This window comes from Pavona decussata, unplaced genomic scaffold, assembly GCF_977016875.1.
Source record: "Pavona decussata unplaced genomic scaffold, jaPavDecu1.1 SCAFFOLD_85, whole genome shotgun sequence".
Lineage (NCBI taxonomy): Eukaryota > Metazoa > Cnidaria > Anthozoa > Scleractinia > Agariciidae > Pavona > Pavona decussata.
The window spans coordinates 1,165,364-1,180,000 of record NW_028145503.1 but is presented as its reverse complement, the minus strand read 5'-3'; the positions used below and the strand labels follow the sequence as shown (position 1 = coordinate 1,180,000).

The window sequence follows — 14,637 nt, the reverse complement described above, 5'->3', positions numbered from 1 at the left end:
GTCATAAATTTCTTTGGCTTTGTTATAGCAGGACAAAGGGCCACAGTGACCCCGCTTGTCATTATCAATCTAGTTGTCTGAATATATATTACCCATGCTTCTTATATATATATTCCTTGTACTATTGTTAGAATTGTTGGTACTATAAATTGGCACACAGTTAAATAAGATTCGTATTCATTTTCAGTCTATATTTATTTTGGTAAACAGTCTTTGGGTGCCACAGACTGACAGTAAGCATTTGCAGAGAGAGTGTAATCTCCTTGCCAAATGATTTAAGGATTAAAAGAACAAGGACGACTGAGTAAGGAAGACAAATTTTGAATTCTGATAATGAGAGTGAGTTAGAGAAAGAACATCAACTGTGATGAAAGTTCTTTGAATGAAGTAATGCTTTGTGGTTTTCGAAGTAATGATAACAGAATGACTTGCAGTTGTTTTTTATCTTAGGGAGAACTTAGACTGAGTTACGTTTGCCATTTTCCCGTCATTCATGGCAGGGAGTGCAGAGGAAGCCAAAAATGAGAGTGACGTCACACCACCTGACTCTGAAGAAGGAGAACTTGGTTTTGACAATGACACTTTAAGAGGTGAAAAAAACAAAAACGTTTTCCATGTTACTAAAAGGTGAAAAGATTTTTTTAGCGATTATTGCCCCGAGAAAAAAGATTTTTTTTATAGATCTAAAAATGCAAAATTATTTATATCGAGCTGATGAGCCAAGTACAAAATAGAATAACTGACAACAGCAGTAAAACGTGCTAAGCACAGTAGAATATGAAACATAAACGTGCCTTGTGTCGGTTTTTTTTTTGTCGTCATTTGCAGTACAGTTAATGTATTTTTAGTTATGTAACATTGTGAACATTTTGCCCTCAACTTCTGTTATAGCGTGTCAGTTTGTCAGCGTAATTTAGTCACTGCAGTGTGAATCGTTCTACAAGCGTAGAGTTAATTGTACGCTTTTGACTTGAAGACTAATAAGTAATTAATATTGGTAATTGAACTGAGCGGAGTGCAATTTGGTCTGAAATCATACGCGTGATTTGAAAATCAAACGAGCGCGCAGCGCGAGTTTGATTTGAAATCACAAGTATGATTTCAGACCAAAATTGCACGACACGAAGTTCAATTACCACTTAATTACATCCATTTTGAAATCACAGAGTATCATTGTCAATATTAATATTCTATTTGTGTTACTTCATTTCCATTTTGGTGGGCTAAAGAAGATGCAATTTAGAGCAAAAAATGGTGCAATTTGGGAATAAATTGCACCATTTTGGACCAATCAGATTCCAAGGATCACCAGTGATTTCAAAATGGATGTAATTAAAGCTTAAATTAAGGCCCACTCGTGACGAAATTCTTCGTGTTCTGTACGTCTTATTCCTCAGACCAGGGATGGAAGAGCGACCAAAACACGCGAGTGCACGCGAAAAACTCTCGATGCCGCGAGAATACACGAAAGCAGATGCGCCTTGCGCGTCTCCTCGCAAGAGGCGACTTCTTCGATTATCGATTATCCCTGAGAGAATTGAGGAATTACGTGCTCTAGTTAATAGGAGGAATTGGGTTTATTACGGAGGGTTTTGATAATGTTACACCGTCCTATATGTAACCAGTTAGTGTCATGGTGTGTCACTGGCCTTACTGACTTAATAAAGGTGATGATAATATTTTTCTGCTTTGTCCTAGTATAGGGGATTTTTGTTAACATGTTAAGCCTCGTTAGCAAACATTAGCATAAACGACAAGACTAGCCACAGATAAATGGTCTATTTAAATCAGAAGAGCTTCGCCAACATAGTATTTTCCGGAAGTTGCATATCATTAGTTTTTGGGAACAAGCGTTAAAAGTATCAAAATTTTACAAAGAATGTACGGCTGGGTGGCAGCCCTTGCCTCGTAGCGATACATTCTTTGCTTTTTTAAAAACGAAAATATCTCAGAATATTCAACATGTAACACTTATATTTACACTGATTAATAAGAGTGGCGTGCTATTTGTTAATTTATGTAGGTGTATATTTGTGCCGGTAGCCTGTTGTTTAATAACCAGATATATATGTTACTGAGGCAAAATCATGGTCAACCATGACCTTAGCAAAGTTTCTCCTTTACAAACCAAGTTATCTTCATCAACTGGATCGTTTTGTTTTAATTAGCGATAGCGGAGATTTTCAAAGCTTCTCCTTTACAAACCAAGTTATTATCAACTGGATTGTCTTGTTTTAATTAGCGAGAGTGGAGGTTTGCAAGGAAGATGGTAATGAGAGCTACCGTAAACGAGACTTTTACAATGCTGTGAACTTCTACACTGAGGGGATAAACGTGAAATGCAAAGATAACGAACTGAATGCCAAACTGTACAGCAACAGAGCAACAGCAAACTTCTATCAGGGTAAGTGGTTTTCGTCGCAGTTTCTCCTGTTAAAAATCTTACTTGAATACAAAAACAAAGCCACTATCTTGTTCATTTTTTAATTTTTTCCATCGTTACAATACTCGTTCCAAGTCCCAGCGCGGTGGAACACCTTGAAATAGTCTTTGCTTGTATTGTGATTTTGAAGCTACAGTTATCCCAGGGCACCAAAGAAAGAAAGAAACGGTCGCTTACGTTGTTTCAACCAAACTCGTTTATGAAACTTCTATTTCTTATTTTAAGGAAAATACCAAGAGACAATAAATGATGCAAAAGCTGCCATTGACTTGGAACCAACTTACATGAAAGCCATAGAACGAGGTGAGAAGTAATATCTGGTCAGCTTAATGCAGTTGACCAGTGCTTTGCACATATATCTTTACGGCTCAAAGGACTTAGTTTATACAGGTTCAGATTCCAGTCAGTGCTGTTTAACAAGTGAGTTTATCGAGGTACTGCAGTCTACAGAGATCACTTGCATCGCGGACAACTGTTTCGTCAGGTACACTGAGTTAAGTTGGATTCTTTATGTTGTGAGGACGAGAAATCTCTTATGTTGGACTCTTCACGTTGTGAGGAAGGGGAATCTGTTCAATTATCTTCTCGTAAGCGGGACAGGGGAACAACGAGAAAACCTTTCAAAGACCCACTAAAGAAATCCCTTTCATGCACTCTGCAACATTTGTCACTGCAAGTTTGAAGCCCTGGCTGCAGATCATAACACTAAGAGACAGCAGATCAGGCATTCAACCCTACCCGTTGAGAACAGGAGAAGAGCCAGTGGCAAGGAAAAAGGGCAACTACCAAAAACCCACGCTTCGAAGTTTAATTTTTGTAAAAACTTTAATATTTCGTAGGGGCAAGTGCTTGTGAAAAGCTGGGTCGACGTGAAGAAGCCATCAAATGGTGTGACAGGGGATTGGCAGTATCCTTTAATTCCTCGTAGTAAATACCACCGAAAGTGCAACTGAAGATATTCTAAGCAACTTAAGATACTCTACATAAATCAGTCAATGATATTTGTAGCTCAAAACTGAATTCGAGATCTATTTGTATTAAAATTATGGCTTGGTCGTCTTGTTTTATTTGGTTTGTTGAGCGATTTATCTTAACTTTGCGGTAATAACAGATCGACAAGCAAAACAAAGCTTTACTGGATTTGAAGAAGTCTATCAATAAACCACAGGTATTTAAATTAGGAAAGTTTGAGTAAAGAGAAATTAACTCTTTAAATATTCATATAAATCTCCGTGTTTGCTTTCATATCTGAATGATTTAGAATAGTGTTTTCAGCTCCGGTTTTCGTCTCTCCATAAAAAGCAAATTTCAAAATTACAATTCGATCAGGAGACAGAGTAATTTCGTACTCAAATTTCCCAGAAGAAGAGACAGATTTCCAAACCAGTGGTGAGGTCTGGGTAAGAGAGTAGAAACAGAGAGAAGGGCCGCTGAAATAAACAATATTTCTATTCATCCAGTCATTCACTCATTCGTTCGTTCGTTCGTTCGTTCTTTCGTTGGTTCATTCATTGGTTCATCCATCCATCCATCCATCCATCCATCCATCCATCCATCCATCTATCCGTCCGCTTGTCCGTCAATCCCTTCATTCGCTGGGTCCTTCGTTAATTCCTTCATTTGCACCTCGATCATTCATTCATTCATTCATTCATTCATTCATTCATTCATTCATTCATTCATTCATTCATTCATTCATTCATTCATTCATTCATTCATTCATTCAGTCAGTCAGTCAGTCCGTCATTCATTCGTTCGCTCGCTCGCTCGCTCGCTCGCTCGATGGCTCTTCGTTTGTTCATTCGTTCGTTCCTTCCTTCCTTTATTTATTCATTCCCTTGTTCCTTTTTTTCCTTCGATTTTATTTTAAACACATTATTTTAAACACCTTTGTCGTTCCCATAAACTTTAAGCCTGAGGATAAACCCACACCCTTCTCATTTTATGATCCAGTATTAGACCAAGGCCACTCTTTATTTGCTTCAACTTTACAGGAAAAGATCGTCAGTAGCTTCTCTGGGAATGTAAAGGGATTCCCTGGGGATGCTGGGTTTTCCGGTGCAGGAGGAGCAGGAGTGCTCCCTGTTGAATCAGTCACTGGAAGTAAGTGACAACTATATTTATATTTTATCTGTGTTTTCGTTACTTTCCTTTTGTTAATACTATGTTGACACTTGCTCAAGTGTGCATCAAACATGTTACATTCGTTTGGCCATCTCGCTTAACACTGTGCAACATCGTCTAAAAATTTCGGATGATGTTGCAATCAATGATTGATCAATTATTAGCATCTAACGACTGAGTGATTTTCTAAATAGGTATCGTAATTTTCTGACAGCCATTGTTATGCGGTCGTGTGCTTCAAACAACGGCTCACTAAGCAAAGACGCGCCATATTTGAACGCACTTTCAACTCAGAATTTCAAATCTCTAATGGATAGTCCATATTTTAAGCCTTCGCGCCGGCCACATGTTCCCCGCCAAAAACTGCAGTTTGTTCTTAATTTTCGAATGTAAAGGGATAGTTCCTAAACCTCGTAAAAAACCATCTTTTTGGCTACAATTGTAGATACAGCATTTCTCTTCAAATTCCTGGTGTTCATAACGATAAGTAGGACTTGAGAAAGTCAGAAAAGCTAGTTTTGTCAATGCGCTGCAGGCAAATGACGGCCTTTTTGTTGTTTCCTCTCTTATTTTTGGCTGTCCAAAGTGCCTTCACATTTAAATTTGCAGCTTCGGTGTTCATGAATAAGAATGGTACAGCTTATCCAGCATTCTGTCAATGTTACGATGTGTAGATTACTCGACTCTGTTGTTTAGAAATTTGAAGAATTCTCTATCGAACAAACCAATGAAACCTTCGAGGGATACGTGTTTAACTCCAGGTCCCAGAACGAGGATGAAAGTATCGAAATTTTTGTAATTTTTGTCAGTGTCTTCATGATTCACTATTACACGATATAATTGTGTTTGGTGTTAAAGAGCCCACGTTGAAAAAGAAGCTTCTTCAAGAGAGGCAACTCACTCTAAAAAAAGCAATCGACATCTTCAAAAGAGGAAAAACAACCGCTCAACATTTAAAGGATCTAGCTTCAGCAACGGATGCGAATACTAATGAAATACACGCTTTGAAACACTGCTCCGAAAAGAAATCGCGAAGGGATCTAAAACGTGTCAAAAGGTGCAAATACTGCGGTGGAACTCACTAGCTCAAGCGGGAAAAATGTCCAGCGTATGAAAGACTAGAAAGTGTGGAAGAAGTAATCATTTCGTGCAAGTTTGTATGCAGCGTGGAGGAAGGAAAAAAGCTGCGGTCAACACAGTGGAGTACTCTGGTGACTCTGGTGAGTCATTTTCTACAGTTCAGTTAACTCCCGAGATCGACTCGGTGCACGCAATACACAGCGACGTTCCTTCAAAGATCACGGAAGCCATGAAAATAAAAGGAGGAACTGAAGTTAACTTCCAAGTGGACACCGGGGTAACGTGTGTTAAATTAATCACTATCAAGAAACGAAATATGCAAATAGGATCACGCCAACAAATCAAGTCCTCAAGATGTACCACGCCTCTACTCTAAGGCCGCTTGGAAATTGAAAGCTTCAACTGACAAACTCCCGGGATAAGAAAAAGTACAAAATTAACTTTACCGTTGTAGAGGATGAAAACTGTGTCAGTTTGATCGGAAGTATAACCGCACAGCAAATGCAATTAATTTCAGTCAGAAATGACAAGGTTAAGCCTCCGTGTCCCCAACCAGCAGATTAGGCTTCCCCGATAGATGTGGACGTAAACTTGACAAATAGCCAGGCTTACGAACGAACTGTTCTTTAACACCTGTGCTTCGAGCATGAAGATGTTTTTGATAGTCTTGGCAATCTTGGAACACCATTAAGACTTGAAGTCGACGAAGAAGCTAGACCTGTTCAGCAACTATTGAGAAAAGTTCCTGAAGCTTTACGAACATCACTGAAAAAATACCTTGATGATCTTGAAGCAAGAGGTGTCATAGCGAAAGTAGACAGGCCAACCGAATGGATGAATTCTGTCGTGATTGCAAGAAAAGCTAACGGTAAACTCCGACTTTGCTTGGACTCAAAGCCCTTAAATAAGGCGTTAAAGAGGTGCCATTTCCCTAAGCCAGTGTTGAAGACATACTGCCGGAGTTGGGTAAGGCCAAGATTTTTACTAAAGTCGCTTGCAAGGATGGCTATTGGCAGATAAAGCTTACAGAAGAAAATTTCCTACTTACGACCTTTGTCACACATTTTGGCAGGTACAAATGGAATCGTATGTCTTTCGGGATTTGGCCCGCTAGTGAAATATTCCAGCCTCGCTTACATGAAGGAGTTAAAGGCCTTGAAAGAACATATGGAATCGCGGATGCAATTCTAGTGGCAGGAGAGGAATGCGAAAGCAGATCGTCACGTTAAAATTACGAAGCTGTTGACGAGATGCCAAGAGCATAACATTAAATGAGAGAAGCAAAAAGTGGTATTCAAGCAAAGAGAGGTATCCTACATAGGGCATCTCCTGACCTCGGAAGGAGTAAAGGAAGACAAGCCCAAAGTTAAAGCAGTGCTTTTAAGTTAAAACATGGAAAAGTCAGCCGATGTAACTGGCGTTTAGCACATTATAGGCACTGCGGGTTACCTTGCGGCGAGATTATCGGAAGTCTCAGAGACTCTCAGACAGCTCACTAAGAAAAAAACAGAATTTCCATTGGACTAAGTCCGTGACAGAGCTTCCTGTAGCATCAAGAAAATGGTACTATGAGCGAGAGAAGGACTTAGTCATTCAGTGCGATGCAAGCGAAGGGGGCTTAAGAACCGCGTTACTCCAAGATGGCAGGCCGCTGGCCTTCGCCAGCAGAGCCCTGACTGCAGCTGAAAGAAACCACGCCCAAATAGGAACAAAACAATAGGAATTGCAAAAGAAAACTTTCACCAGTATACTTCTGGGAGATTGGTGATTGTCGAATCTGACCATAAACCCTTGGGAGCGATACTTAAGCCGCTGGTTTCTGCTCCAAAGAGATTACAAAAGATTATTATGAGGATGCAACGATATGATCTAGACGTGCGTTACAATGAAGAAAGGGAGCTGTATATCGCAAACACCTTGAGTCGTCATTACACTAAGTTAACAAAATCCACTCAAGAACACGGAGAGCATGTCCTGTTAGCAAGATCTACCTTTAAAAAGGGACTTGAAGTGTCCTGGCGGGGCTACTAAAATGAATGGAGTTTTTTCTTTGAAGTTCGTGCTATAGAAGACGGTTTTCCTATAATGATGCGTGTGGAGGCCTTGAGCAGCTAAATGCACTTCTTGCAGTAGCTGATTTTCTTAACATTATGCGTGCATCATTTCTTAGAGAACATAGGAAATTATCTTCTGTTTGGCAAATACACAGATACCTTTATAGTATATTTTGCAGCCCGGCTCTGTTGTGTGTACACCACCAAATGTTTGACTCACTTTGCATGAGACCTTCAGTCTGAAATCGAACCACAAGAACTTTATCATCCCATTGAACGTCGCACTTGCTTATCATAGGAAAGTTAGTCCATTTAAAAAAATTTTTAGTGACTACTACTGTCAGTGATCAATATCATTTTGTTGTTGCTTCTTTACGTTGTACTTGTAACCTTACCTACCTGTTCAGAATTTAAATAAACTTAAAATAACAGACCTGTCATTTCTTAAAATGATTTATTTTTAAAAACTAATTCTCCCCAAAATATGCACATGTCTGGCGTTAATCTTAACACAAAAGCATCTGGTGTAGAAAAAGGAAAGAAGGTAAACGATGCCCACACCCGTGAATTCCCTCGGATCCTATTCTGCCTTCTGTTACATTTATACTGTAAATATAAAGGATGAAGTTAGAAAATCTCGACGTTTCGACGTCGTCATTACGCCATCATTAAGAGAAGCATAATTATTCAAATATTGTAAGAACACATTTTAACGCAAAAAAGTAACATTACCTTGATTTTTTCTACTTTGAAATGTCTTCTCGCAATATTTAAACAATAATCCTTCTCTTGGTAATGGCGTCATGATGACGTCGAAACGCCGAGATTTTGTAAGGTAATCCTTAAAGTTTACAGTTCTTTGCTTCAACAAATCGGGTTTGTTTTTACATTTTCCTTTTTAATTCTGGGCCTTTGCTTGTTTAAACCCCATTCTCCAATAATTGGCACATTCCTTCACCACTTGTTTTCACAAAGTTTTTGACGCTCTAAACATTTCCTTTCTACTTCAAAAAGGAATAACACAGCGCCGGACCCATTTCGTACCAATGGCCAAACAACAAGGAAACATTATAGAATTACTCCAGAATGTTCTTCGCCTTTCCCAGGAATTGGGCCTCCAGACAGATGAGGAAAGTGCCTATGATTATCTCGGCAATGCTTATCAATCACTTGGTGACTTCCAACAAGCCATACGGTACCATAAGAAACGTTTACAGATTGCGAAAGACCTGGGTGACCGTGCAGGAGAAGGACGTGCCTATGGCAAACTCGGCAATGCCTATCGATCACTTGGTGACTTCCAACAAGCCATACAGTACCATCAGAAACATTTACAGATTGCCAAAGACCTGGGTGACCGTGCAGAAGAAGAAAATACCTATGGCAATCTCGGCAATGTTTATCAATCACTTGGTGACTTCCAACAAGCCTTACGGTACCATCAGAAACGTTTACAGATTGCCAAAGACCTGGGTGACCGTGCAGGAGAAGGACGTGCCTATGGCAATCTCGGCAATGCCTATCGATCACTTGGTGACTTACAACAAGCCATACAGTACCATCAGAAACATTTACAGATTGCCAAAGACCTGGATGACCGTGCAGGAGAAGAAAGTACCTATGGCAATCTCGGCAATGTTTATCAATCACTTGGTGACTTCCAGCAAGCCATAGAGTACCATCAGAAATGTTTACAGATTGCCAAAGACCTGGGTGACCGTGCAGGAGAAGGACGTGCCTATGGCAATCTCGGCAATGCTTATCGATCACTTGGTGACTTCCAACAAGCCATTAAGTACCATCAGAAACGTTTACAGATTGCCAAAGACCTGGGTGACCGTGCAGGAGAAGGACGTGCCTATGGCAGTCTCGGCAATGTTTATAATTCACTTGGTGACTTCCAACAGGCTATACAGTACGATCAGAAATATTTACAGATCGCCAAAGACCTGGGTTACCGTGCAGGAGAAGGATGTGCCTGTGGCAGTCTTGGCAATGCTTATCAATCACTTGGTGACTTCCAACAAGCCATACAGTACCATCAGAAATGTTTACAGATTTTCAAAGATCTGGGTGTCCGTGCAGAAGAAGGAACTACCTATGGCAATCTTGGCAATGCTTATCAATCACTTGGTGACTTCCAACAAGCCATACAGTACCATCAGAAACATTTACAGATCGCGAAAGACCTGGGTGACCGTGCAGGAGAAGGACGTGCCTATGGCAGTCTCGGCAATGCTTATCAATCACTTGGTAACTTCCAACAAGCCATACAGTACCATCAGAAACATTTACAGATTAATAAAGACCTTGGTGACCGGTCAGGAGAAGGAGGTGCCTATGGCAATCTCGGCATTGCTTATCAATCACTTGGTGACTTCCAACAAGCCGTACAGTACCATAAGAAACACTTACAGATTGCCAAAGACCTGGGTGACCGTGAAGGAGAAGGAGGGGCCTATTACAATCTCGGCAATGCTTATTTTTTACTTGGTGGTTTTCAACAAGCCATAGATTGCTTTCAGAACGGTTTACCGATTACCAAGGACGTGGGCAGTAAAGTTACTGAAGCAAATTTACATCATTCCTTAGGATGCGTGTTCCAATTTTTGGGTTCTTTTAGTGAGGCCGTAGATAGTTACAGGTCAAGTGTGACACTTCTTGATACCATAAGAGCCCTTCTTCACTCTGAAGATTCATGGAAAATGAGCTTTCGCGAACTCCATCACAAGGCTTACACTGCTCTATGGAGATGTCTATTAAAAATAAGAAAGAATGTCGAGGCTTTGTGTGCTGCTGAGCAAGGACGAGCTCAGGCTTTGATTGATATGTTAATGATGCAATATGGCTTTCCAGGATTGTTGCCACTGTCGTGTGACGCTACAGACACAATCTCCTATATCTCACGAGTGTCACGCACACAAACAGTTTTTCTGGCAACGGAAGAGAACAGAATTAATATCTGGGTCCTTGGAAGGGGAAATGAACTTGTATTTAGACAAGGAGAAATAGAGGGTCAGCCTGCACCTGGCGACCCCGTCCGTATTTTACTGAGGACAGCTTTTGAAAAGATTGGAGCTGGTGTTGGTGTTAGATGTGAAAATCGTACAATAGATGAGCTCAGTAGTGACCCCCCATCTACCAGAGAAGAAAACAATGCAACAGGCGAATCAGCATACTGCACCAACAACGCCTTACAGGAATTGTATGATGTAATTATTGGTCCCATTGCAGATGTGCTTCATGGTGATGAGTTGGTCATTGTCCCAGATGGTTCGTTGTGCTTGGCCCCGTGGGCCGCACTAAGTGAAGATATTAGGATTCGCACTGTTCCCTCGCTCACGAGTTTAAAGCTAATTACAAGTTCTCCCAAGGACTTCCACAGTAAGTCTGGTGCGCTGTTGGTGGGAGATCCATGTGTCAAAGAACTTGCAAAACCTTTACCATCGTTACCATACGCCAAAAAGGAAGTAGAAATGATAGGAGGAATCCTCAAGACTCCACCACTTACCGGAAATGAGGCGACCAAAGCGGAGGTGTTGAAACGAATGACCTCAGTTGGTTTGGTTCACATTGCTGCTCACGGGGAAGAGGAAACTGGTCGAATTGCCTTGGCTCCAAACCCCGGTTGGACATCCGAATTTCCTGAGGAAAAGGATTTCATACTGAACATGTCAGATGTACAAGCGGTTCGCCTCCGAGCTAGCCTTGTGGTGTTAAGTTGTTGTCATAGTGGTCGTGGGGAAGTCTTAAAGTCTGAAGGTGTGGTGGGCTTGGCAAGGGCCTTCTTGTGCGCTGGGGCTCGTTCTGTTTTAGTGGCTCTCTGGGCAATTGATGACGACGCTACCATGGAGTTCATGAAGAGTTTCTATCAACAGCTGAGAGAGGGAAAAAGCACCAGTCTAGCGCTTCACCAGGCTATGAAATCTCTGCGAGACTCCGAGAAGTTCTCCTCCATGAGACACTGGGCTCCGTTTATACTGATTGGTGATGACGTTACGCTTGAATTTGATGGCAAGAAATAAAAAAGGTAAAGAAATTTTGTTTACATTTCTAAACTAAGGATAAGTCTCATATGTAAAATATTTCTGCATGGCTGAATAGACTAAGGGGGCGAAGAAACTGTTTTTAGCTATTCGTTTCCAAATTCCTTTAAACTTCTTCTCCTCCTGAATATGAAATCAGTGTCGACAATGACCTCTTCGGAGAGCGTGGATTTTACCGAGGTCACAGCATTTGTTTCAGGAACCTCTTAACTACCAAGCGCTTGACCAATAATGGAATAACGTCCAAATTATGAGAAAGACTTCTCAGTTCATTCGTAGAATCATTTACAGGATGCCAAAAAGAAAAAATCTTTTTCCCGCCTTGTTCTCCCGATTTGTCCAAATAGGTATCCGTTTCTCAGTGAATCTCTTTCTTCACTTTTTCCCTTGGCCAGAATTTCTTTGGAGGGAAATACAAGTTAATTATACTACTGGTTTTAATCAAATCTAAAATGTAACAGCACATGTCATAAAGTAGCTATAGCTCGTTAGCACTATAATTTGTTTCTCAATAGATTATCTCACAGGTTTTTCATTTTTTTTCGTTTTTGCAGAGCGTCCAGGATTTAGTTGACCAAGAGACAACCTGCCGAAGGGTAGTAAAGAAACCATAATTGTGAATCACCTAGTGTGCAACTAGGATAATCTGAAATTAAACAAGACAAATGGGCCAGGTCAACCTTATTGATATTTACTGTAAATCAAGTGTTTTGCTGACATTGAAAATATTACATAAACATGTCACGTGTTGCGATATCAAAAGTTGCATTTTAAATACCAGCCCTTTTATGGTGGAACTTCTTGCTTATAATGATTGTAAAGATTTTTCGGTATATATACTCTTAAGAAGGTTAAACACTTTTATAATTTGACTGTATTGTTTAAAGTTCCTTTTTCATCATGAGATCTTCTAATGGTGTACCGTAGATCGTACCTAGGCTAAACGAGCCAGGTTTATTGTTCGCTAAGGTCAAGTAAAAGTTAAGAAAATAGAAAAGAAAAGAACTTGGCCACCAATTAGTAGAAATCTTTTTTAGGAGAACCTTATTTGCAGGGCTGACACTAAGCTGAAGTCAATTTTAATTAGTCAATATTTCAACTAGTACCACTAGTATTCTTCTGGGCCAGAGTTAGAATGAGAGAAAATAACGGCTCTGAGAATTTCAATTTGAACGTAAACATAAGAATATAATCTATAACTAGAGTAGATATATACTCAGTTTTCATGAAATGTTTACAAGAGCTTATCATGCAGATTGTGTTCATGCAAATGCACAGCTATTTCAGTAACTGTTATCGGAAAGCTTAAGTGACAAGACCACTATGTGATATTAGTAATTTATTGAAAAATTTACCAAACTCGGCTACAGCTCATCTCCGGGGAAAATAAATCACAGTGGCAAATATTTATGGTATTCTGCCTGTGGCAATGAAAAATGTGAAGTTGCAGCCAAATTAGAAGATTTACAGTAACCCATACTATTTTTTGGCCCTGTCGTGTAATCTTGAGGCCCTAAAATTCGACAACGTTAGTTGAAATAGCTGTATACAGGGGTTAATGTTCCTTTGTCGATTGAAACACCTGGTCATACAGTTTTAGTCTTGTCAATGAGGTAAGCCTCCCTCACTTTTCGGCGGAATGCGTTGTTTCTAGTTCAGGGTATATTCTGAGTAAAGTTCGGTGTAGGTTAAAGTCTCTTTATCCAAGAAAGAAAGAGAGATTTCGAGGAAGAGCAGAGTTCCAAACTGCCAAAGCGATAATGATGATTTTTGATATGACAGTATCCTAATTTTCTCATAACAAACTTTTCCGAGCGCGCTAGAAACTTAAATTAAAGCACTGCTTGTAAGTTTCCAAAAACTTAATTTTCGTCTTGTAACTAATTCACCTAAAGATTTACAAATAGCAGCTAAATGGTAGAAAAGAGGTTTTAATCAACCTTCATGATAAAATGACGGATGGTCAAACATCTTTTACAAATCGCGATACCAAAAATAAACAATTGGGTTACTTCTTCGGGATCTCGTATTGTACTTATATTATCTTATCTATTTAACCAAAAAGTAAAAAAAAAAAACAAAAAAAAAAAACATATTTATCCGCATTTAGTGGAAGCAAGGTCTTCAAAGAGCAACAATTAAAAACACTCTTGTTTTACAAATATTATCGGAATATTTTATTCATGAGCGGCAAACTCATTTGTTATGAGAAATCTCAATGAGAGCCGGAAAAGAATCGAAAGCTGAAATCAAAAGTAAATAACCTTGTTCGCTCAAGCAGTATCTTGCACATTTGTATTAATCATTTGAGCAATTATTTCGGGTTTTTCTTAAAGAAAAAAACCTTAATTGCTGCGAAAAGAAGCAGTCAAACTAGTTTCTGTGTGGGTTCTTGTGGTTATCTGCATTCACAAAGTCCGTTTATAGGCCGTTAGAGGCCTTTCAAATATATTTCATATTTGTATTCACAGATTTATTGCTTTAATGATACAAATGGAGCGTATCTCAGGTTGGATGGTAAATAACTGCGCGTGTTCTATACAGAACTGTGTTCTGAGAATTAACAGAAACTGTGAAAGCCTAGAGGCAAGTGTTGTATCCACGCCATCTTTACGCAAACAAACAGAATCAACAGCTGTGTTGATTCTTCAAGCCTTTAGCCTTACAGTACCATACAGGAAGAGGACTTTCTGAACTGGACTTTCCTGGAAACATTAGAGATTAAGCACCACGTTCACGGCAAACAGCAAACGTGACATTCGCGTTTACGTTTTCGTGAAAAAAAAATAAAATAAAATAAAATGAGTACATACATGTGAATAGTGCAAGATAATTTTGGCCTTTCATGCTAACGTAAGACTACTCGTTTTTTCCGAGAAACTGATAGAAG

At 39.7% G+C, this 14,637-nt stretch overlaps 1 protein-coding gene across 19 annotated transcripts in view; it reads left to right on the top strand.

Moving 5' to 3' along the window:
• Positions 1 to 14,637, top strand: part of LOC146475177 (uncharacterized) — a 275,844-nt gene that overhangs the window by 231,758 nt on the left and 29,449 nt on the right. For 13 of the 19 annotated variants that reach the window (XM_085116133.1, XM_085116132.1, XM_085116130.1 and 10 more), the window contains 2 exons: positions 8,716 to 11,731; positions 12,302 to 13,606. In XM_085116133.1, the coding sequence (XP_084972259.1) occupies positions 8,716 to 11,726 (3,011 nt within the window). In that variant the 3' untranslated portion in view covers positions 11,727 to 11,731; positions 12,302 to 13,606. Of the gene's footprint in view, positions 1 to 192; positions 305 to 450; positions 591 to 2,242; positions 2,405 to 2,668; positions 2,747 to 3,282; positions 3,351 to 3,554; positions 3,612 to 4,437; positions 4,547 to 8,715; positions 11,732 to 12,301; positions 13,607 to 14,637 lie in introns of those variants that run through there. The other 6 variants (XM_085116122.1, XM_085116126.1, XM_085116125.1 and 3 more) reach the window with 3 other exon arrangements.